The following is a 24,501-nucleotide window of genomic DNA, read 5'->3' on the forward strand; positions in this document are numbered from 1 at the left end:
GGAAAAAATAAAAGTAGAAAATAGGAAAACATAAATTTCTCAGTAAGTAAAAAGATTGCATTTGGACAGTGACCATGTTATAATATGGCTAGCAGCATATTTCGGTATTGAGTTAATATTTATAACCTCGAGAACACTTAACTGTTCAGTAGTGCATGATTATGTGTATGATGATAGCGTATTGGACAGAATTATGTATCCTTAAGAATGTTGTGTATACTGTGGACATGTACAGGAATTGTAATCCTGCAATGCTGTAGAGCTGTCTTGCGTAAAAATCTTCACACTTCACATTCTGAGTGCGTAAAACCGGCTCTTATAAAAGTACTTTACTGTTTGCCTTGTTCGCCTTCTGTGGTATGCACTTCCCTGATGCATCCAGGGGCTTAAGTTTTATGGAGCCACAGTTTAATTTTCCTCACTGGGTAAATGCTGGCAGTGTAATTGCTTCCCCTTAGCCGGATGGTTGCTTATTTGCTTCAGGGATCTAGAACTCTTTGCTAAAATAAACCCAAGTTCTTCAACTAGAAAACTCAAGTATGATATGGGCAAACTTGAGCAGTGGTCATTTCTTTCTGTGTAACGCTTTGGGGTGGGAGGAAAAAGGAATAGCCTATCTAGGAAATGTGAATGGCAGGGAATCCATAGAGCAGGTGGGCTGAATATAGGATTGAAACCCACCTTGGGCTGCTGGGAGCTTCACCTCATTGATTCTGGCTTTGTGCCATTAATAGGGTACAACACCGCCCTGCATTTCCAAAAGGACATAGAATCATAGAGTTGGAAGGGACTACCAGGGTCATCTAGTGCAACTTGGCACCCTCCTCTATGTGACAGCCCTTCAAGTACTTGAAGATGGTTATCATATCACCTCTCAGTCTTCTCCTCTTCAAGCTAAACATACCCAGCTCCTTCAACCTTTCCTCATAGGACTTGGTCTCCAGACCCCTCACCATCTTTGTTGCCCTCCTCTGGACACGTTCTAGCTTGTCTACATCCTTCTTAAATTGTGGTGTCCAAAACTGAACACAATACTCTAGGTGAGGTCTGAGTAAAGGTATTTGAGGTGTGGTATGAAGGAGGAAGGGAACATCTCCCACTACCCATAATTGTGCACGAGCGAATAGGAGCCTCTTCAACATATGAGCTTTTGTCCACAATTGCGATGAGCAAACATGTTATTCTGCAGCTGGTGCAAGGATACTCGGGAGAGTTAGGGTCGGAAGCCAGATGAAGTTCAGAATGACTCACCACAGGAGCAAAGGCTTCCATCTTTCTGTGTAGGAAAAGATTCGTTTGCAGCTTCTGCAAAGCACCCAAAGCTGCTTCTACTGTTTTTTTGTTTTTTTTTAACAAAAGAGAATATGATTGAAACAGGAGGTTGGGGTGGGGTGGTGAGAGAGAGAGTGCAATCTGCCAGGAAAGTCTCTGTGCTACGTAGTAAGAGATGAACAGGAGCACGCTGGATCTCTTGCACATGGCCTCTTAGTTTCAGGGAGGCTTATGCAGGGGGGAAAATCCCCCAGTTGTTTGTGCCCATTGGGTCCTGGCTTTTGGACTCCAAGACATTTCATGTTAAGATGCAAGGATATTAAAGGTGGGGGAGAGATAAAACCGCTGTCGCCACTCATGGGCATCATCTTCTCAGAACCAATCCGAAGCAGAAATGTCTTTTTAAAAAACAGCCCTGGTGGCTATGGAATTGTCTGGTTGAGAGAGCAAAGGGCAAAGGTCACCGTTCCTTTTTCTCCCCTGGAAAAAGAGGGCAGTTAAATTGTCACAGGATGATTGATTGGGGTCTCTTTGGAGGGGGGCTGGAGCAGGTTTACTTTTCACACTGCACACTCACTTGGGGGTCTGCCAAAAGATGGGGATTGCATTCTTGGCCAGGGCACCGTCTTGCCTGAGTTTCTTCCCGCTCCGCTCTTGGGCTGTGTATTAAGAGAAAAAATAAATTAAAGGAGCTCTCTGACATGTCAAGGAGAGAAGAGCTAATTCCCCGGCCGTTGAATTCAAGTCACAGCCCGGGCAGCCTTCCTGTGAGATGAATAGCCGTGTTCCTTCCCTCCGGGATGTGCTTAGCTTCCTAAACTGCCCTTCAGCCTGGGACAGCAGGCGTCCTGGCTGGCCGTCACCATGAGGGGGCATATGAGCCCACAGTGCCTCTTCACGTTTGCTGACATAGCTGTAGGTCCCCCAGCTGGTCTCAGAGTTTGTACCAAAATGCCCCACTTTCCGCAGCAGCACTGTGTGGCCTCCTTTTTAGGCAGCACAGGTCGTGATAGCCCTGGGATAACCTTTTCATGCTTACCGGTACTGCATAGCATCAGAAGGGCTGTGGTCTTGTACAGCAGTGTTCCCGCTTTGTGGTCATCGTTTTTGGAGCCAGTGTTCCAACAGTTCCCCCACACAAACTTCTTTCGACCCGCATTTGATATGAATTTGGAGCCAGCGTGGTGTAGTGGTTAAGAGTGGTGGTTTGGAGCGGTGGACTCTGATCTGGAGAACCGGGATTGATTTCCTCACTCCTCCACACAAGTGGCGGAGGCTAATCTGGTGAACTGGATATGTTTCCTTTCTCCTACACACGAAGCCAGCTGGGTGACCTTGGGCTAGTCACACTCTCTCAGCCCCACCTACTTCACAGGGTGCCTGTTGTGTGGAGGGGAAGGAGATTGTAAGCAGGTTTGATTCTGCCTTAAGTGGCAGAGAAAGTTGGCATATAAAAACCAATTCTTCTTCTTCCCCCGCCCCGCCTAGCTTTGCACGGGGTGGTGCTGAAGGATGGGGGGGGGGGAGGTTGGCATATGTGTGTCTCAATACCCCCAAATGTAAGGAAACCTTTTTCACTCGTTGTACTCTTTGTCCCTGAAAGGAAGTGAGAGGTAAGGAGTGGCTCCTTTTGTTTTTTATTTGCAAAGGGAAGAAGAAGAGTTGGTTTTTATATGCCGACTTTCTCTACCACTTAAGGGAGACTCAAACCGGCTTACAATCACCTTCCCCTCCCCACAACAGACACCCTGTGAGGTAGGTGGGGCTGAGAGAGCTGTGACTAGCCCAAGGTCACCCAGCTGGCTTCGTGTGTAGGAGTGGGGCAACACATCCAGTTCACCAGATTAGCCTCCGCCGCTCGTGGAGGAGTGGGGAATCAAACCCGGTTCTCCAGATCAGACTCCACCGCCCCAAACCACCGCTGTCAACCACTGCACCACACTGGCGGCTTCTCTCTGTGTCACACTGCTGCCCAAATATTGGAGACAAGCCAGAGACCAGCTTCACTTCCTTGAATTCTCTGCCTTTTGCCAGCACCATGTCTGCAGAAGAAAGCAGAGAAGCACGGCTAAGCTCGGCTTGCCCACCAAAAGCAGGGAGCCATGAAACGGGGCAGGGCTTCGGATGGGCTGGTGTGCTAGGAATTACTGATGTTCCTGCTCAGGGCATTGCTAGCAGAAGGGGGGAGCCCCCTGGGGGTGAGTGAGCTCGCACCAGAGGGAGAGAAAATGTTAGCGGAAAGGTTGCATAAGAGTCTGTTGTCGGGGTAGCAGCTGGGTTGAAAATTTGGGTTCAGATTTCCATGCTCTCTGGCAGGTTTTGAGGAAGCACTCTCTCTTAGTCTAATCCACCTCACAGTTGGCGGGGAGGATAACCCCAGGTGCACTGTCCCAAGCCATAGGCATAATTAGAGAGGCAAGATTTCAGGAACATTTTGAAGCCACGGGGGAAATTCCCCCCCCCCTGCTCTTTGGGCAAAACTGAGATTTGGGGGAAGATAAAAATATGCATAATTTCTTATCAAACCCAAACTTGTTCTTCTCCTTTAACAATGTAAAATTCCTGGGGGGGAAGGGGCTTTAGCTCAGTGGTTGACCATAGCTTGTCATGCAGAAGGTCCCAGGTTCAGGCCCTAGCATCTTCAGCTAAAAGGATCAGGTGGCAGGTGATGTAAAAGACCTCTACCTAAGACCCTTGAGAGCTGCTGCTAGGTTAAGAAGATAGACAGTGCTGACCTTGATGAACCAATGGCAGTATAAGGCTGGCATCATTTTTAATTTAAGTAGCATATGAAATTATACTATTTAGCGCACACATGAAATTTAAAAGTAGGAATGCTCTAGTTTTCTACAAGCAAAATTGCAAATGTAGTCAATAATAGAGAATGCTGCAAACTGCTGCACCCTTTGCTACCTGAGCAGAAATGTCTTGATTTTGTCATGTATCGACTTAAACTTTAACACTGAAAACAATGAGCTCTTCATTTATGTATTGTAGCATATAGAGGAGAAACAAAGTCACATTTTAACAATAAATTTATCCTTAAATATGCTGCATATGTCTACTTGAGTGCATGGGAATTACCAGTATCTAATGCTGTGGGTTGTTTTCCACTTCTATTTCATATGTTGAGTGACTTAAACCCTTGATTTAAAAAGCATTCTGCTCATTCCAAACAGGGGTGTGTTTCTGTATATTTTGCAGGAGCTTTTTGTAGTACTTCCCCAACTTTTCTGTTTAGAAAAACTGAAGAATGTAATTGGGGGATAAGTTTTTCTTCCGAATCTTTCCTGTTTTATTCTGGGCCTTTGTATCTCTCCAGCCAAAAGCTTAGTAAGCTGTTAAACTGAAAGCCTTGATCTGTAGTAGGGGAGATAAAAATTCTGGTTGTGCCATTTTGTCTTAGCTTGGGGAATCCATGGCGATGTTTGAACATGGTCAGCAAGATAAGTTCTGCCAGCAGCAGATGATGCCTGAATGGGAGAGAGAGGAGCCAGATGATGTAGCAAAGCAAAAAAGATGTTGAAGAAAGGGCAGAGCTTCAGGGTGATTTGAAGCTGTTAGGTAACAACTCCAATGTAGGATCTGCAACACTGTGCTTCATAGTGAAATCTTTCCCAAGTGACCCTTTCTTCAAGATAGGGGCTGCCTGGTGTTCTGAATGGGAGGGGGTCAGGGGTTGAGAGCTGAGCTATTAAGCGTCTTCTCTGGATAGCAGGAATTTCAGTCTTTTGAATGATAAACACGTCCCGTTTGCAACTTTTTATTTCTTCACTTTCTGGTGTTATCACAGAAGTTTGTTGAGCAACATAGTTTTCACCTCCTCTGCTTTATCCTCACAAGTACTTTATGGGAAGGGTTGCCAGATCCCCCCAATGCACCGATGGGGAATGGGGAGGTAAGGTTGCTGGATCCAGCTTGGGAAACTCCTGGAGATTTGGGGATGGAGCCTGGGGAGGACAGGGACCTCATTGGGGTACGCTGTGGTAGAGTCCACTCTCCAAAGCATCCATTTTCTCCAGGGAACTAATCTCTGATGTCTGCAGATCAATTGTAATAGCAGGGGGATCCCCAGGTCCCACCTGGAGGCTGGCATTCCTACTTGTGAGGGAGCTCTCTTGAGCCACAATCTGCCCCCCACCCCCTACCAGTGAGCGGTCTCATGAGTTTTGTTCTGCACAGTTTTGTGATGAGGGTTAAGAGGAAAAGGGCAAAATTGTGATGATGGTAGCAATTGTCCAGCTGCCAGTCAACTGCTCCCATGTATATGCCCACTCAGATACGTAGGTCTCTCTGTGTGTACCGGAGGCAGATGTGCCAAGAAAGCAGCAGAGAAGTGTTTTGACTCCTCTCCGTATTTTCATGCTGTGTTTCCGACCACGCAGCCAGCCCTCTAGAAATACCTTGACAAACGCCAGGCACTAGAGAGCATCGGCAGAATGGGAGTGGGTGGGGAATGAATGGAGCTAAAACTGCTGCAGAATCACTATTAGGATTTTTGCTTTAATGAGGGCCATGTGCTCTTCTCATTCAGGCCTGGAGATAAACACATTTTGGGAGTAAAGGAGCCAGAGTCGTTCAGTTCTGCAGATTTTAGGAGCAGGAATTTGCTTCACCTCCCCAGCAGGCCTTCCCTTTACTCCTTCCCCTACCTCTTCCTTTGGGCCTGCCTTCTGGCGTGTTGTACAGGATGTTTGTAAGTCTGCGTGCCTCTTTCTTCTCCCTAAGTGAAGAGCGGTTTTGGAGGCTTGTTCACATGCTGGGCTTGCAGTGGGGTCTCTCTACAGTTGAGGCTTTTCTTGTTTCTCGACCTCACCTAGAGTATTGTGTTCAGTTTTGGGCAGCGCAATTTAAAAAGGATATAGACAAGCTGGAACATGGCCAGAGGATGGCAACAAAGATGGTGAGGGGTCTAGAGACCAAGTCCTATGAGAAAAGGTTGAAGAAGATGGGTATGTTTAGCCTGAAGAGGAGAATACTGAGAGGTGATATGATAACCGTCCTCAAGTATTTGAAGGGCTGTCATACAGAGGATGGTGCGAAGTTGTTTTCTGTTGCCCCAGAAGGTCGGACCAGAACCAGTGGGTTGAAATTAAATCAAAAGATTTTCCGTCTAGACATTAGGAAGAATTTTCTAACAGTGAGAGCAGTTCCTCAGTGGAACAGGCTTCCTGGGGAGGTGGTAAGCTCTCCTTCCCTGGAGGTTTTTAAGCAAAGGCTGGATGGCCATCTGTCAACAATGCTGATTCTATGACCTTAGGCAGCACATGAGAGGGGGGGCATCTTGGCCATCTTCTGGGCATGGAGTAGGGGTCACTGGGGTGTGGGGGGGAGGTAGTTGTGAATTTCCTGCATTGTGTAGGGGGTTGGACTAGATGACCCTGGTGGTCCCTTCCAACTCTATGATTCTGTAACTTCCCACTGCTGCTGTGACACGAAATCAGTGTGGATTTACTGTTTGGACCTCTTGCTCAGTTGTTGTGTCTTTGGAGCTTGAGAAAGGGGGGGCAACAGGAGAGGCTGTAGAACAGGAGAGACATGTCAATCTCTTGAAGTGTGCCGTGTGTGATACTGGAACATGCATGACCCCACTCACATTCCAGGCCAGTTGGCCCATGGTAGCATAATCTGTTATTGCCCTTACGGGGGTGGGGGTGGGGCTGACACAATATATTGCTGAAATGCTGTGGCTCTTAAGCGGCTGCAGGAAGGGAAGCCTAGCAAAAGAGGGGGCTGCCTCTTCAGGAAGTGAAGTGAACATCAGACCTATTCATCTAGAACATGATGCACATTGCATTGACCTAGATCTGGATAGCGCAGGAAATCTCTCATTTTGTTGTTTGTTTTTGCAAAGTATTCTAGGGGAGAGTGAAGGAAGCCAGAAGATGTTCATTATCAGAAAACCGCTTGTCGTCTTGAAATGATTTCTTCCCCTTCTAGCTAGGCCGGTGCCATATGAAAGGGTTAGCCATATTTTTTCCACTGGCAAATTGCAGTAAATAGCTTCCCAATGTAAAACTGTGCAACTTTTAATCACGTTAATGCTGTCTCCTAGCTCTTGTTAAAGATAAACATCTGGAAGCATGTTGGCTAGCTGGGCTTCGTGTGATGCCCAGAGCGACGGGGATCTTTGTACCATCTTCTCCCTTGCATCATTTACTCCATAAGACACGCCTCTCCTTGTCCACTGGCACAAATTTAAAACCAGTTCCCTGTTTTTTGTGTGATTTGTGCCACAGCTAGAGCAGTGGGTTTTTTTAAATAAATATGTGAACAGGTTCATATCAAACACATGAACATGAAGCTGCCTTCTACTGAATCAGACCCTGGGTCCATCAAAGTCAGTATTGTCTACTCAGACCGGCAGCGTCTCTCCAGGGTCTCAGGCAGGGGTCTTTCTCCTCACCGTCTTGCCTAGTCTCTTTAACTGGAGAGGCCGGGGATTGAACCTGGGACCTTCTACATCCCAAGCAGATGCTCTACCACTGAGCCACAGCCCCTCCCCTTTTGCTCAGTCGTGGGAACGTCTTTGTGCGGCTTCTGTAACCTCGGCTCACCGTGTGAGCGATGGTGGAAGCGGAAGGCGCCTCATCCCATTTTATTATTACTCTGATCCTCGTCCTTAAAAGCTGCCTCCCTCCTCCGCCAGAGAGGCTCTGCTCTGCCAGCCCTTAATCCCCGGGTTCTACAGCGCCTTGGCAAGCTGGCCACCCTCCTCTGGTTGTGCCCCCTAACCACTGGGGAGGCCTCCTCATTTGTGCGGGGGGGGGGGGGCGAGAAGAGCTGCTCATTGGCCTCTGTGCTTTCATGTCCAATAACAGGAGCTCAAATGGCTGCTGCCTTCAAATGATGGGACTCAGCTGATGCTCTTTTCTGGCACCTGGCCGGTCGCCATGGTAACGTTGGGCATTTGTGCTCTGCCAGGATATTGCTTTTCTTACACCCTTCCAGTTTCATTCTTTTGCTTGCACAAAAGAGAGCGAGAGAGGGAAGCGGCCTGAAATTTGTTCGGCGGTGAGATGCAGGGTGCATGTAAAGCACTCTCCCTCCTCCTACCCCCCACCCCCATCGGCTCCCTCTGTGACAGACTTGTACTGTTTGAAGCTGCCTTTTACCAAGTCGGTTCATCTTGTTCAGTACAGACAACTCGGAAGGGCAGCTGCTCTCTGGAGCCACGGGCAGGAAAAGGTCTTTTTCTCGGATTCTTTGAACTGCAGGTGCCAGGGATTGAACCTGGGACCTTTGGCAAGGCACGCAGGTGCTCTACCGTGACTCATAGTTGCGCCCTTATCCAAAACCTGCCCTTGCACAGTTCCTGCACTGCAGAATTAGAGAGCTTGAGGGGAGTTCCAGAGGGATCAAGTAATCCAGAAGCCTGTCCTCAGTGGGATTTTCTGGACACCGACATGCAATAAAAACCAGCCCCCCTGCCCTTGACGCTGCCACTATCCCTTCAGAAGCAGCCAGGGAGGGCCGTGCTGCAAATATTGGGACTGTCGTTACATGCTGCCCACCCTCGGCACTGGCTCCAGTATAAGTCTTGACTAGAGCAGATGGCTCCGGGGTTACCTACTCTTGAAGGAGGGGTCCAAGTAAATCACTGGGGACAACCTCGCAGGACACGTCCCCTTTCAGTTCATGTCACCATGGGACAGCGCAGAGTTGGCAGCTGATGTAAGTGAGCCAGGCAGGGCAGGGCAAAAACACCCAGGCTAAAAAACCCTTGGTCACCTTCGTTATGGCTCTGAGCACGAGACAGACAGCGTAGCCGCTGAATCCCCTGGCTTATCCGTGCTTGCTCTCGAACTCACCCCAGCCAATTTTCCCAGGGGAAGCCTCAAATCAAGCCCCCCATTTAAAATACTCTGCAGTGATGTAACCAGCTCTGTTTTGGAAGCCAGTGGTAAGCACCCCCTGCCTGAATACCGGCGTCCCCTATTTTTCTTCTCCCTGCAGACCCCTTGCACTCGTCCTTCATGAGCTTGCTTGTTTTTATGGGTGCTCGTTTTCTCTCTTGCCTCCGCACTCCTTCTTTGATTGGGGCCAGAACTGGTATTCCATGAAACAGGTTGCCTTTCTGTGCTGCTGCTGGTGGGCAGCGTCACTGGTGGGGTGCTGCCATTGTGCAAGCTGGTGAAACCAGACAAGTGAACACATGAACACACAAAGCTGCTTTCTACTGAATCAGACCCTTGGTCCATCCAAGTCAGTATTGCCTACTCAGACCGGCAGCAGCTCTCCAGGGTCTCAGGCAGAGGTCTTTCACATCACCTACTTGCCTAGTCCCTTTAACTGGAGATGCCGGGGATTGAACCTGGGACTTTCTGCATGCCAAGCAGATGCTGTGAGCCACAGCCCCTCCCCAAGTGAGTGGCTGTTGTGCCAATGTGCAATAGAGGCAGACCCTGGGGACCAGAGGACCCAGGAAGCAGGTAGCAAGCTCACCGCCATAGCAGAGTTGAATTGGCAGCAGCTAATTTACATGCTTCATTAACATTTTCTTTGCTTTAATGGAACTTGGGGAGGGGTTTTTGGCTTTGGTTTGCGGGCCAGGTGTCCAGAATTTTCCAGAAGCAAAAGGATAGAGGCAAAATGGTTTTCCTTTAAAAGCTGGAAAGTATGAGGCCCACAGCGGCCCATAGTCATAAATATTCAGTTAGTTGTGTTGATACAAATATGACCTGCTATATCATGCGGGCAAGTGTGGTGTGGCGGTTAGATGAGGAACTCTGCCATGGAAGATTGCTAAGTGACCTTGGGCCAGTCACACATATTCCGCCTAACCTACCTCACAGGGTTGTTGTGAGGATAAAATGGAGGAGAGAAGAACAATGTAAACTTCTTTGGAACCCCATTGGAGAGAAATGAGCATCAGTAAATGTCCTCTTTCATTGTATTTTGTGGAAAGTTTTATTATGTTTAATACAGAATATTTGTGTCTAGGATAATTGTTTGCTACATGAGGAGCCCCCTATGAGGCTAAAAGGTGACACACAAGTTACCTAATGTTGTTTTTCCTTTTGCATAAGAAGTCTTTAAAGTATTGAAAGGTCATGAACAGAGTTTTCAGACAAGTGCAGAACTTAGCACTTGTATTGGGTTCTAGGAAAAATTGAAGGCAGCCGGAAAAGAGGAAGACCCAACGGGAGATGTATTGACTCATAAAGGAAGCCACAGCCCTCAGTTAGCAAGACCTGAGCAATGCTGTTAACAATAGGATAATTTGGATGTCATTAATTTGTAGAGTCACCTTAAGTCAGAAGTGACTTAATGGCACACCCACAGTGTTTTCAGATGAGCTGGGAATCTATTTTTTAAAAGTGACCATGGGCTGAAAACTAAAAACCACAATGATTCTGTTACATTTTATTTAATTTGATTGAGATCAGGCTGGGTCAGTTGGTGATTGTGCATTTCTTTTGTGCATTGTCCATGCGCACAAATCGTTTTTAGTAAAACGTGGTCACAGGCAAACACCTGACCCTTATGAATCAGGGCATCTCCTGGTACCTTAACTGGAGAGGCCAGGGATTGCTTCCGAGGCCTGCAAAGCATGTTCTTGGACACTAAGCCACCTCTCATCCCTTGGATTTAGTTTTAAGAGACCTCTTTGACTCCCTCTCTTCCCTGAGTTTTCCATCGCTGACTTCATGTTGATTTCTCTTTCTTATTCCAGGTGATCCTCAAGGACCTTGAAGTCTTGGCTGAGATTGCATCCTCTCCTGCTGGGCAGACAGAAGGCCAAGGGCCATGCGATGGCTCCGAAACACAGCCAGGGCAGCTGGAGCTTCATGTTCCTGCTCCAACCAAAACTGGTCAGGCTGGCTCCCCTGGTGGGTTCCCTTGCTCCAGCAACCTCGCTGGCAAAAAATCTAGCATGCTAAGCAGCTTCGTCGTGCTTATCTTCATTTTTTTTCCCTTAATGCAAAGCGGTCCATGATGGGTTTTATCAGCCAGAGGCAAATGGTCTCTGGCACAAACCTACCATTATCTCAGGGGAGAGAACCTGGCACGGAGGCATTCGGTCCTTCTATCTGTTCGGACAATCGGCCGCACAAGCAGTCCAAATCTTTGTGCTACTTAGGTTTACATAATAGGCTGAAGAGTGGCTTGTGCATTAGAACAGTAGTCTTCTTATCCCCCCACAAACTAAACTGGTGCAGAAGGTGGAGTGAATGGGACTTGAAGTGAGGAAGTTGTTCTGCTGTTAGCAAGGATGTGTGTATGGCACGGACAGGGTGGTATTGACAGTTGGGGAACGGAGGAGTTTTGTTGCTTGCTGGATCCGTAAATCCCACGTGATCTTAGGAGCAAGGTGCTGGCCCCAGTGGCCATAAAGGGAAGCTGAGCAAGGTAGAACTTGATGGCATCGTTATTTTGTAATCAGAAGAGCTCATCAACAGAATTTGCCATCAGTCTCAGAGCATAAGGGAAACCAAATGCCCAAAGTTTTACAGTGAATCAATATTTTCTCCCCTGCAAACCAATTCAATTGCTGTTAAGCAATTATTGTGTTTGTGGGGAGTGTCTGCATGAACTTTGAAGAATTTAAGGCTTGTAAGCCACCTATAAAAGAGCCCCGTGGCACAGAGTGGTAAGATGCAGTACTGCAGTCAAAAGCTCTGCTCACGACCTGAGTTTGATCCTGACAGTCGGTTTCAGGTAGCCGGCTCAATGTTGACTCCGCCTTCCATCCTTCCGAGTTCGGTAAAATGAGTACCCAGTTTGCTGTGGGTAAAGTGTAGATGACTGGGAAAGACAATGGCAAACCACCCAGTAAACACAGTCTGCCTAGTAAACGTCGGGATGTGACATCACCCCATGGGTCAGGAATGACCTGATGCTTGCATAGGGGACTACCTTTACCTAAGCCACCTTTGGGCAGATTCCATGGAGAGGCAGTGTCTTAGGATATTACGCCACCTTCGTTTTTGCCATGAGCCCTTGACTGTACTTCCGAGTTTCAGGCATCCTTTCCAAGAGATGAAATGCTGTGATAAGGCTAGGTCCGGAGTTGTTACACAAGTCAGCAGTGTGTATGATACTTTACAGTGTGCAAGCAAAAGATGGGGTTTGAATCACCTTTCTAGATTAAAAAACCCACTGCAGAAAGTTGTCTTTTGGCTATCTTTATCAAGCCTCTTAATGGGGTGTTCCCTAAGGCAGCTGCTTTCTTGCTAGTGGTCTTGTATTTTGAAGCTCAGAAAATGCAGCTTCCTGTAGTCCATCTTTCTGAGCAAACCACTTCACCCTGTTGATTACTAGATGCCCTCAAAGCCTTTTTCCATTTAATTAAATGCATCAGTTTCCTGCTGATTGTTAAGTACCGGTAGCAGGGTTCTGGGGGGAGATGAAAAGTGGCCAAGTACCAAAAATGTCTGTGATATTTTGCAACAGTCCTATAGCAGATGCTTTCTTCAGTGGAAGAGGGATTATTGTGTGTACCAGCCACATATTGGGGTATGCTGGGTCCATCTGTCTGATTTTGGTTTTACTGTGGCACTGATCCTTCTGTAAGGTGGGTCCTAAAAGGTAGTGTTTACAAAAGTTCTTCTAGGTTCCTGTTTCCCCCTGCGCTGTTAACATCTATGTGAACGAGCTGTGAGAAGTCATTCTGAGAGTGAAATACCACCAGTGTGTGGATGATACCCAGCGCTCTTTTGCCTTTCCATAACCTACAGGGGAGGTGTTGGAAAGCCTGAAATGAAGCCTTGAGCTCTGGAAGTCTGGAAGGGCAGGCAAACTTAAACAGTCATGCTGGAAGTGCTGCGATTTGGGTGGTAAAGCTTACTCGGGACTAGGTGTACAAGCTGTCCTGAGTGGGGCTTTGCTCCCCCTGAAAGAGCAGGCTTGTGGTTGGCGGGTTCTCTTGCACTCCTTGCTTTTTGAGGTTAATCCGGGCTGGACTACTGGAACATGCTGTACGTGGGACTGCCTTTGAAGACAGTCTGAAAAGTGAGTTATGCAATGCTGTGTTCAGGCTGATATCTGGGACCCCGCTTTATGAATGGCACTGGCTTTAAATTTGGTTCCTGGTCCCATTCACAGTGTTGTTAAAGCCCTAAAAGTGTTGGATTCAAAGTATCTTAGAATATTTTTATACCCTGGCTTTCTCTGCCTTTTAAAGAGTCTCAAACTGACTTAAAATAGCTTTCTTTTCCTCTCCCCACAACAGACACCTTGTAATGGGCTGAGAGAGTTTGGAGAGAACTGTGATTATCCCAAGCTGCAGGCTTCACAGAATCATAGAATTGGAAGGGACCAACCAAGAGTTGGAAGGGTACAACCCCCTGCACAATGCAGGAAATTCACAACTGCCTCCCCTCCACACTGCCAGTGACCCCTCCTCCATGCCCAGAAGATGGTTTAAAAAAGAGGAGTGGGGAATCAAACTCGGTTCTCCAGATTAGAGTCCACCACTCTTAACCAGTGCATCATGCTGGCTCCCTCAATGTTTCCACCTGCATGGACTTACCCAGGATCTGAGGTCTTCTGGCTGGGCCCTGCTGAAGCAGCTCTCTTTGTAAGATGAGGTTAGCAGGGACCCAAGAGAGCTTTTGCAGCGGTCGCCAGTAGGTTGCAGAACTTCTTTTCCCCAGAGGTGTGGTTGGTATTGTCCTTGTTCCCATTCTAGAAAAAGGTGCAGACCTTTCCAAGAGTTCCTTTGAAAGGTGATCTTTTGTCCGCCGTTTTGTTTTAGGGTGTTGGACTTCACAACTGTGGGACTTCCCTTTATTGCTCTTTCTGATTGGGTGAGCGCTTGCTGGTTTTTCTGTTTTTACTCTTTTTTATTGTTACGCCTTTGTGGTTTGATTGTATTTTTAAAACTGGTTTTATACCTTGTTTTTAGGTTTATGGATAAGCTTTCTTTTTCTGTACTTTTTTTAAGCAACTGTAGGCATTTGCTAGAATAAGGCAGAGAATGAATCCTGGAAGTAAATCATTACCAAGTTATAGGTCTCCTTGCTGGGACTGAAATGTGGTAGTATCTGCTCTGTGCAGATCATTTTTTGAGCCCACCCAAAGGACCTCCCTCTCCAGGCTGTGTTGTAGGCGGGGCGACACCAGCTCATTGTGCTCTGAATGTTAATGTCTTCTCAGCCATCAAGGAACTATGCGGCATGTCTGAAATGTGGCAGAAATGTTGTTGGAACAGACCTAATTATTGCCCCAAAAGTTAATTATCTGTTCCATAAGAAAGGTAGTTCTTCCTGAGGTGAAGGGCATCTTGCTGATAGACGGGTGTTTCTGTTCCTGGGTTCATAGATAGGCAGGAAGTACACAAAAATCGACCTCGTTTCCTGTCCCCTGACCGGAAACATCCCTTCGTCTCCACTTTCTTTCCTGCCTCGCTTAGATAGGCAGCTCCTCTAGTTGCTCCATCTGCAACCAGCGGCATCGATTTTATTTTCTTCAGGCTTCCAAGCCACTCGTTTATTTTTTGCCTTTCGGGCATCCCAGGCTTCCCTGACGCATCGAGGATGTCTTCGCCTGGCCCCAGTGTGGATGGATTCCTCCGGCCGGAGGACCATGTGGCCGGTCTCCTGCCGAAGACCAGGCAGGGGACCCTGGACGCCCGAGCTCCTGTGGATGCAGTCAAGCCGGGCAACAGCAAGGCGGCCGGCAGGGCTTCTGCGGAGGCGGCACAGCCCACGACCAGCAACGCCGGCCGGCTCCCCACGGCGGAGTCCAGCAACGGCATGGCGCCCGGCAGGATCCCCGCAGAGGCGGTGGCTCCTTTAACCTCCAAGCCAGCCGACAAATGGACGCACAAGGCGGCGGCGGCCGGGACCGGCTCCGGAGGCAGCAGGTGCAAAAGAAAATGGGCAGACAAGGAGGAGAAGCCCCGCCAGCGCAGTCCTCCAGCGCCCAAGGTCCGCTCGGCCTGAGTAGCCGACGAGGACCGGCGAAGGGAGCAGCTCTCACCAGAACTGCGTCGACACGAAACGGCTCCTCGCGAGGAATCCATTTCAGGCCGCACTTCCAGCAGGAGTCCACGCCAGGACTTGCAAGACGCGACTCCCTCCACACACCGCCAACAGACCCTTCGGCAGCAGGGTGAGCTACAGGGGCCCTTTTTGTCGGAGAGTGGGGGCAGAGGGCGGAAGTCCTAATAGCCCTTATGCGGCCGGTTCTCCGGGAGGAATTCCCTTTTTTACAGGCAGCCTCCCTCACTTCCCCATACGGGGGTTGGGGTTCTGAGGCCTCTCAGCGTGAGTCCTCCCCAGAGCCGGAGAGTCCCTGGAACGAGAACCATGCTCGCTGCCCCACGGACGTCCCTCCCCCCGGCCCACCAAGGCCACGAGGAAGGCCTGGCCCCCTCAGAGCCCTAGCCATGGGGAGGAATCCCCAGACTCCTCCGGAGACTCAGACCCAGAGGGAAGGGAGGAGGGAGAGCTCTCCAACGAGGAAGAGATCCAAACCCCCACTGAGCATCACTCCAGGCTCTTTGCCGGAGAGGACTTCCAACACCTCCTCTCCAAGGCCATCATGGCTCTGGACCTAACGGACAACGAGCCACCCGAAGAGGGCAAGACCCACGCTCGTCCCAGGGCCCCCCAAGATCTTTTCCCCAGGTCCCAACCAAGTCTGTTCCTTTTTTAAAAAAATAATTTTTTTATTATTTTCTCATATATTACAACTAAATCATTTTCCATCATATAAATCTTATAAGTATAAACAAAATAAAAACAAAAACAATTATCTATTACAAAAAAAGACTTCCCCTTCACTCTATTCTGTCTAGCATTTAATTTGTATATACTTTTGCCAACTTGTAATCCTCATTTGTAAATTTACATTATATTTATCTTATTTTATCAAATCCAGTTCATATAATATTCTAAAATATCTATAATAAGAAATTCAAATCTGGGATTATATCAAGGAATATCCTTTAAATTGACCTATTAAAAAATAATCTTCACAGTAAATTCTCCACGCCTCCCACTCCCCCAAAAATTGTTCATTATCACTTTCATTTATAAAAGCTGTAAGTTTAGCCATCTCCACCATTTCCAGCATTTTGTTTATCCATTCTTTTTTCTCTGGTATCTCGTCAGTCTTCCATTTAGCTGCGTATATCAGTCTAGCCGCTGTTGTAGCATGTATCAAAAATGTTCTATAAGTAAAGGTAGAGTCTGGCACCATACTAAGAAGCATCATTTCAGGTGTTTTAGGTATATTCTGTTGTAAAATCACCCTTATTTCATTATATATAATTTCCCAAAATCTTTTAGCTTTTTCACAAGTCCACCAAGTATGATAAAAAGAACCAATTTCCTTTTTGCATTTCCAACAGTTTGGTGACATTGTGGGAGATGACATTGCTAATTTCTTGGGAGTTAGATACCATTTGTACATCATTTTATATATATTTTCTCTTAATAGTTGGGAAGATAGCAATTTCAAGTCTTTTGTCCACAATCTCTCCCAATTTTGCAACTTTATATCATGTCCCAACATTTGTGCCCAACTGATCATAGTAGGTTTAATTCGGTCTTGTTCACAATCCAGTTCAAGCAATAGTTTATACATTTTAGATATTAAGTGGTCATTTGTATCCAACAAGAGTTTTTGCAAAGTTGATTTAGTCTTTAAAAAACCTGTTTTTAAGTCTTGTAGATAAACCGAATTAATTTGATGATATTGAAACCAAGATAGTACGTCTTTAACTTCTTCATATTCTTTAAGTGAACATTTCATACCATCCCATTTCAAAAGATGTTGATAAGTTATGAATTGATCTGGTCTCAGTGGGTGCAAAGTTAACATTTCGTGAGATGAAATCCACAATGGAGTTTTTATTTCCAGCAGGTGTTTGTATCTAAACCATATCTTAAAAAGGGAAAATTTGACCATGTGTTGCTGAAATGATGCATGTATTTTGATTTTGTCATACCACAAATAACCGTGCCATCCACTTATATTATTATAACCCTCAAGATCCAACAATCTTGTATTTTTTAAATCCATCCAATCTCTCAGCCATACCAAAGACGCTGCTTCAGCATAAAGTTTAAAATTAGGAAGTGCAAGTCCACCCCTCTCCTTCAAGTCCATCAAATATTTATATGCAATTCTTGTTTTTTTACCTTGCCAAACAAAGTTCAATATATCTTTCCTCCAGGTATCAAAATACTTTACGTGGGAAATAATAGGTAAATTTTGAAACAAAAATAGTAATCTTGGAAGTATATTCATTTGTATCGTTGAAATACAGCCTAGTAAAGATAGATTCTTGGTATTCCAAACCATCATGTCTTTTTTTATTTCTTCCCATAATTTGCCATAATTATTTACAACCAATTCTGCATTTTTAGAAGAAATCCAAATTCCCAAGTATTTCACTTTCTTGGTTTTCTGCCAGCCTGTCACATTCATAACAGATTGTTGTTCCAAACCAGTAACATTTTTAAATATCATCTGTGTTTTCTCTTGATTAATTTTAAATCCTGAGACTTTACTATACAAGTCCAATATCTCTCTCAGCTTGGTTGCTGATTGGGCTGGATTATCCAAAATTAATAACAAATCATCAGCAAATGCTCTCAATTTAAATTCCTGTTTTCTTATTTTCAAACCACATACATCCTCCGAGTCTCGAATCTTACAGCATAGGCATTCTAAAACCAAAATAAAAAGCAATGGGGAGAGAGGACAACCCTGTCTAGTCCCCTTTTGTATGATGCACTCTCCCGACATAGATTCATTTACCAATATTTTTGCTTGTTGCGTAGTATATATAGCATCTATACCTCTCCTAAACTTTTCCCCAAAGTTCATTGCTTTCAAAAAAAAATTCATATAATCCCAAGATACCATATCAAAAGCTTTTTGTGCATCCAGGAAAACAAAAGCTACTTTATGTTGAATATTGTATTCATAATACTCCATGGCATCCAAGAGTACTCTCACATTATCCTTAATTTGTCTTCCTGGGACAAAACCTGCTTGATCTTCATGTATAAGGTCCATAATATTTTTTTTAATTCTAGATGATAAAATTGAAGCATAAATTTTATAATCCACATTAAGCAGAGATATAGGTTTATAGTTAGTTACTCGTTCAGGATCTCTCCTAGGTTTATGTATTAAAGAAATAAAAGCATGAGTCCATGTTTCTGGTAATGATCCTGTTTCCATTATTGAATTACAAAGTTCCAAAAAAGGTTTCATCAATAAAGATTTAAAAGTACGGTAAAACATGGCAGTTATTCCATCAGGACCTGGAGTTTTATCTGTTTTTTGTTTTTTAAAAGCTTCATCCAGTTCTTCTAAAGAGATTGGCTCATCAAGTAGTTTCTTTTCTCTTTTTTTTTAAACTATTTTTTTATTTGTTTATAAAATTAGGGGGATACAAAAGGAAAAAATAGGGAAAGGTAGACATTAGGTAAAAAAACCCACAATATAATATATAAAAACAATATGACAGAATAACAATTTCCGTTGAAAATTAACTCATCGTGTTTAAAATATTAATCATTTGTAGAGCACTATGTCTAAAGAGAGAGATACATATTGAAATGTTAAAGTCATTCAATTTGACAATTTATTACACATTAAAAATATAATAGTAAAACCTTTGTTTTATTTAACAGGCGGTCATGCTGATCTTCTTAATTACGGCTCATCAAGTAGTTTCTGTTGGGCTATTGATAATTTTTTAATATTTGTAGAGTTTAAAAACTTTTCCATCTTTTTAATTGATATTTCATCTTTCTGATACAACTTCGCAAAGAAAGATACAAACTCCTTTTGAATGTCTGTCGTGGTATAAGGGCCTAACCCACCAAGTCTGTTCCATTCCCCGAATTCTTCGAGGACATAGTCAAGCGAGAATGGGAAAAACCAACCTCGCATAAGCAGTTGCCCAGGAACGTGAGGGCCTTATAAAACCTGGCTCCCCACGCCATGGACATGCTCAAACCCCCACTGGTGGATGCGCCAGTGGGAGCCCTTCACTCCTCGGGGCTCTTATCCGAGGATGGCATGGGCTCACTGAAAGATCCCCTAGACAGGCGGGTTGCCCAAACCGCCAAAAGGCACACGAGACCCTCACCATGGCCATATAAACCTCCGCCACTGCATCCCTCATTGCCAGAGCAGCCATAGTCTGAGCTAGGAAGCTGGCGACCTTCATCCCTCCTGATAACAAGCAAGCCACGGAGGGCATGAACAGGGTACAGAGGGCTATCACCTTCCTGGCAGACGCCACCTTAGACTCTCTGACCCTCAGCGCCAGGGCAGCAGTGGCCAATACGGTCATCAGGCTGGCGCTGTGGATTCACCCATGGGCTGCAGATTTTTCCTCCAGGGCCATGCTTCTGGCCTACCCCTGCCAGGGAGGCCGTTTCTTTGGGGAAAGGCTGGACCAGATCCTTGTCGAGATGAAGGATAAAAAGAAAGCACTGCCACACAACTTCAGGAAGGACAACAGAGGACGACCCTCCTCTTCTTACCCCTGCTTTTGGTCCTTTCATTCCCTGCCACGCCCAAGACCCGAGGTGGGGCGCCCAGCGTGGTCTAGTAACCAGGGCGCAGCAAGGGGGGGCAGCAGGCCCAGCAAAAGTTTCCAGGCCTACAGAGGCGACAGGCTGGGTCCCTTCAACAAACCAAAATGACAGTGACTTCGGGCCCGCCCCAGTGGGGGGAAGGCTGAGCCTCTTCAGCCACCAGTGGGCTCAGGCCCTCCCTGACCGGTGGAGCAGATAATCCGCAAGGGTTATCTGATCGAATTCCGACTTCTCCCTCCTGACCGGTTCCTTCAGTCACCGAGGTCCTCCAACCGCGACAAGCACACGAGGACCCGGGCGGCCATCAATCACCTGCTACACATCGAGGCCATCGAAACTGTACCGATACCAGAGAGATCCTCCGGAGTCTATTCTATCTTCTTCACCGTCCCCAAAAGGAACGGAGACTGGCAAGCCATTCTGGATTTAAAACACGTAAACAGATTCATCCGAGCAAAACGCTTCCGGATGGAAACCCTCCGCTCCATCGTGGAGGCACTCCGGCCAGACGACTTCATGTCCTCCATAGATCTGACGGAAGCGTACCTACACATCCCCATTTGTGACGACCATCACCACTTCCTACGCTTCAATTACATGGACCGCCACTTCCAATTCAAGGCTCTCCCCTTCGGCCTCTCCTCCGCCCCCAGGGTGTTCACCAAGATACTGGTCACCCTGGTAGCCCTGCTCCGGAAGGAGGGAATACACGTCTACCCCTATCTAGACGACCTGATAATCTCCGCTCCATTAAAGCATTGGGCCATCCATCCTTTTTTTCCTTTTCCCCCCCTTTCCTTTCCTTTTATCACTTAGAAGCTCCTTGATCAATTGATCTTGAGCAGCATATATCTAGTGTTGGAGGGATATAAGGACTGAAACAAATCTTGCCACTGAATGTAGCCTTGGGGTCCCTATCACTTAGTAAAAAAGGCATTATGTCAGTCACAGAGGCATTGGATTTGTGTATTAAAAGGGGGGAAATATAGTGCGATCAAAGTTCCTCGTAAAAGTGGCATTCCAAAAGGGCATGGGCTAATGAGTCAATAGAGCCAGAAGAGCAAGGTCAGATCCTGTCAGAGTATGGTATATTCAGAATTCTGCCCTGCGTTACCATAGAAGGGTTAGCATTCAATCTAGCCAAGCAAAAAGCTCTACAGAGACGAGGAGTTGTTAGATAATATGTATAGGCAGGCAGACCATGTGGAGGGGGTATTCCGAAGAACTGGGATGAACAGACATGACGAGCACGAAAAGTAGTGCTGTTATAATCAAGCTCTTTAATGCGCTTTTTAATTTTGGCAAAAGCTTCAGTTTTCCCAAGATCTGATAACATATCCTGCGAGAAGCCCAACAACGCCAGTTTCTCATCTAAGATTTTTTGCCATGAGGATTTAAAAGGGTCATGCTTCATCCAGCATACGCAGACAGTTGTGCAGACTCTAGAAAACCACGGCTTTCTCACCAACTTCAACAAGAGTCACATATCCCCAACTCAGCGTCTACAATATCTGGGGGTAGTAATAGATACCACCTGCAGCACCCTTTTCCTCCCGAAGGACAAGGCCGACAAGATGTCTTCCTTGGCCCGGGGGGGGGGGGGTTCACCTCGAGAACAACCGGCCTGTCCTCGCTGGCCCGGCTGCAGGGTCACATGATAGCATGCATGGACTCTGTTACTTGGGCTCGCTTCCATGCTCATCCTCTCCAGTGGTTCCTCAAGCCATACCAGCAACTCATCCTGAAGAAGAGGAACATTCGCCTCACCCTGCCACAAGAGGTAAAGCACAGCCTCCGCTGGTGGCTGAACCCTACCAACCTACAGAAGGGTCATCAGTATTGGCACCAGACGACTATACAGCTCTTTACCGACGCCAGCCTAGAGGGCTGGGGCACCACGGTGAACCAACAGATGGCACAGGGCACCTGGACGGAGAAGGAGCGATCCCTGCACATCAATCAGCTCGAGCTCTGAGCCATCTACCAAGCCCTCCACTCCTTCCAACCAACAATATCCTCACACTACGTCCTCGTCTGGAAGGACAACGTGGCGGCAAAGGCTCACCTAAACAAACAAGGGGGCTCCAGATCATCAACCCTCCACCAGGAAGCCTGGGAGGCTTGGATGAAATATTGTGAATATGAACTAGGACTGGGGAAAATGGAAAAGTACCTTTTAATCTGATCTAGATGACATTGTTAACATAAAGAAATGTAATCAATTATATTGATAGTATAATGTGATTGAAATCTAATTGAGATATAAGAATAATTAAGATCAGACCATATCATGTTGGGATAGAATACTTTATTAAGAGGCGGACGGAGGTGATGGGGAAGTCAATAAATTTTCCTTTATTTTTTATTTTTATTTAGCACTTAAACAATTATAACAACATTATCTATGATTTAGTTTTTAATACTACGTATATTGTTGTTTGTTAACATGGAAAATTTATATTATAAAAACCAATAAAATTAAAAAAAAAAAAAAAAACCCTCCACCAGGAAGCCAGCAGGATCCTACGGTGAGCAGAGAGACACCTACGGTCCCTCAAGGCAGAACACATCCGGGGTGAGCTGAATACCCAAGCAGACTGGTTGAGCAGGAAAAAGGTAGACGAAGGGGAGTGGTCACTGCAGCCCCGAGTATTCCGCATGCTCTCCATTTGCTTCGGCTGGCCGACAGTGGACCTCTTCGCATCCCCGTCAGCTACCTCGATTCTTCTCGCGATACTCACATCCTCAAGCAGAACAGACAGATGCCCTACTGGCCCCCTGGCCACAGGGCCTACTCTACGCCTTTCCTCCGCTTCCAATCATCCTGAAAACTTTGCAGAAGCTGCGTCAAGAGAGGGTGACTGTCTTGTTCGTGGCTCCAGACTGGCCACGCAGGCCCTGGTATTCCACCCTCCAGGAGCTGTCCATTCAGCCACCGTGGAGGATACCAGTTCCCAAGGACTTGTTACGCCAGGGGGCGATTCTGCATCCGGATCCAGATTGGCTTTGCTTGACCGTCTAGGTATTGAGAGGCACAGGCTCCTCGGTCTAGGCTACACCCCTGACGTGGTCAACACTATGCTGGCAGCCAGGCGATCTTCCACCCAGCGCATTTACAACTCCGCATGGAAGGCGTATGTTTGCTGGTGTAGACGTAAAGGATTCGACCCGCTGGAACCTTCCACAGCCGCCCTACTGGCCTTCCTGCAGGAGGGGGCGCAACAGGGATTGCGACCCACCACTCTACGTAAACAACTGGCAGCCATCACCACCGTAGTCCCCTGCCTGGGAGACTACATCACCTCCAGACACCCGCACATTATCACCTTCCTGAGAGGCCTTTCACTGCTTTCGCCTCCAGTCGTCCATAGATTTCCAACCTGGCGAGAACATGTGGTACTTATGGCACTCACCTGCTCGCCCTTCGAGCCCCTTGCCGAAGCACCCTTGAAGGCCCTTCTCATGAAAACTCTCTTCCTCACGCCCGTAACTTCAGCCCACCGGGTCTCTGAACTCGCCTCCTATCCTCCCGGCCAGGTCTCAGCGTGTTTCACAAGGACAAGGTGGTCCTAAGGCCGGACCCCACTTTTATCCCAAAAGTCAACACGGTCTTCCACAGACAGCAGGAAATTCACCTTCCCTCCTTCGCACCACGCCCGCAACATCCATGGGAAAAAGAATGGCACACCCTCGACGTGCGGCGAGCCCTACACATATACATCACTCGCACCGCACCATTCCGGCAGACCGACGCGCTGTTCATCTCGGTGGCTGCTCCCAACAAGGGTAGACCGCTTTCCAAGCCTGCCCTCAGCATGGCATTGCGTAAGTGCATTGAAGAAGCATACAGGCTCAGCAACAGGCCTATTCCACCCGGCATCACTGCACACTCAATCCGCAGCACAGCCACCTCGGCGGCTTTCGACAACAGGGCGTCAGTTGAGGAGATCTGCAAGGCAGCCACCTGGTCATCAGTATTGACCTTCGTGCGTCACTACCGACTGAACCAGTTTTCCTCGGCAGACGCTGCCTTTGGACGTTGGGTGCTCCAGCACATCCTTTCAGCTGACAACTCCCACCCTTCGACGGATTAGCTCTTGGACATCCTGTCTATCAGCAAGATTCCCTTCACCTCAGGGAGAACGGGACCTTGGTTACTTACCGAGAAGGTTCCTTCTCCTCTGAGGTACGAAGGGCATCTTGGCCCCACCCTGGGGCAGAGACTGGAGCACTACATTCCTTGTCCTTTATTGGTCATAGTTGGGGAGAGAGTGGGCCTCCTCCCACTCACACACCTTTGACGCTACCTGTTAGACAAGTTGCACGTAGAATACATGAATACAAAAAAAAAGTGTGTGTTTGATAGCGGACCCAAGTTCAGTGTATCCCAGTTTATTCCTCATTAAAGTTACAACACCCAAGTGCCTGAAATTTGGCCCTGTGTTGTCCTTCATTACTTACCCTTACAGATTCCTGTCCAGCTCTGGAAGTTTCAAGTGGAGACGAAGGGGTGTTTCCGGTCAGGGGACAGGAAGTGAGTTCGATTTTTGTGTACTTCCTGCCTATCTATGAACCCAGGAACGGAAACACCCGTCTATCAGCAAGATGCCCTTCGTACCTCAGAAGAGAAGGAACCTTCTCGGTAAGTAACCAAGGTCCCGGTTTGGCAGCTCTGGCTTGGGGAGGGGCTGTGGCTCAGTTGGTAGAGCCTCTG

At 47.0% G+C, this 24,501-nt stretch overlaps 1 protein-coding gene and 1 non-coding gene across 2 annotated transcripts in view; one reads left to right on the forward strand and one right to left on the reverse strand.

The window, feature by feature from the left end:
• VAC14 (VAC14 component of PIKFYVE complex) overlaps positions 1 to 24,501 on the forward strand; it is a 144,306-nt gene that overhangs the window by 39,909 nt on the left and 79,896 nt on the right. Inside the window, exon 13 of the mRNA XM_056862668.1 lies at positions 10,949 to 11,105. Within this exon, the coding sequence (XP_056718646.1) occupies positions 10,949 to 11,105 (157 nt within the window). The remainder of the gene's footprint in view (positions 1 to 10,948; positions 11,106 to 24,501) is intronic.
• TRNAP-GGG (transfer RNA proline (anticodon GGG)) lies at positions 7,701 to 7,775 on the reverse strand. Its single transcript has one exon. It is a non-coding gene; the product is annotated as a tRNA-Pro (tRNA).

The sequence above is a fragment of the Euleptes europaea genome, chromosome 17 (assembly GCF_029931775.1).
Source record: "Euleptes europaea isolate rEulEur1 chromosome 17, rEulEur1.hap1, whole genome shotgun sequence".
NCBI classification, from domain to species: domain Eukaryota; kingdom Metazoa; phylum Chordata; class Lepidosauria; order Squamata; family Sphaerodactylidae; genus Euleptes; species Euleptes europaea.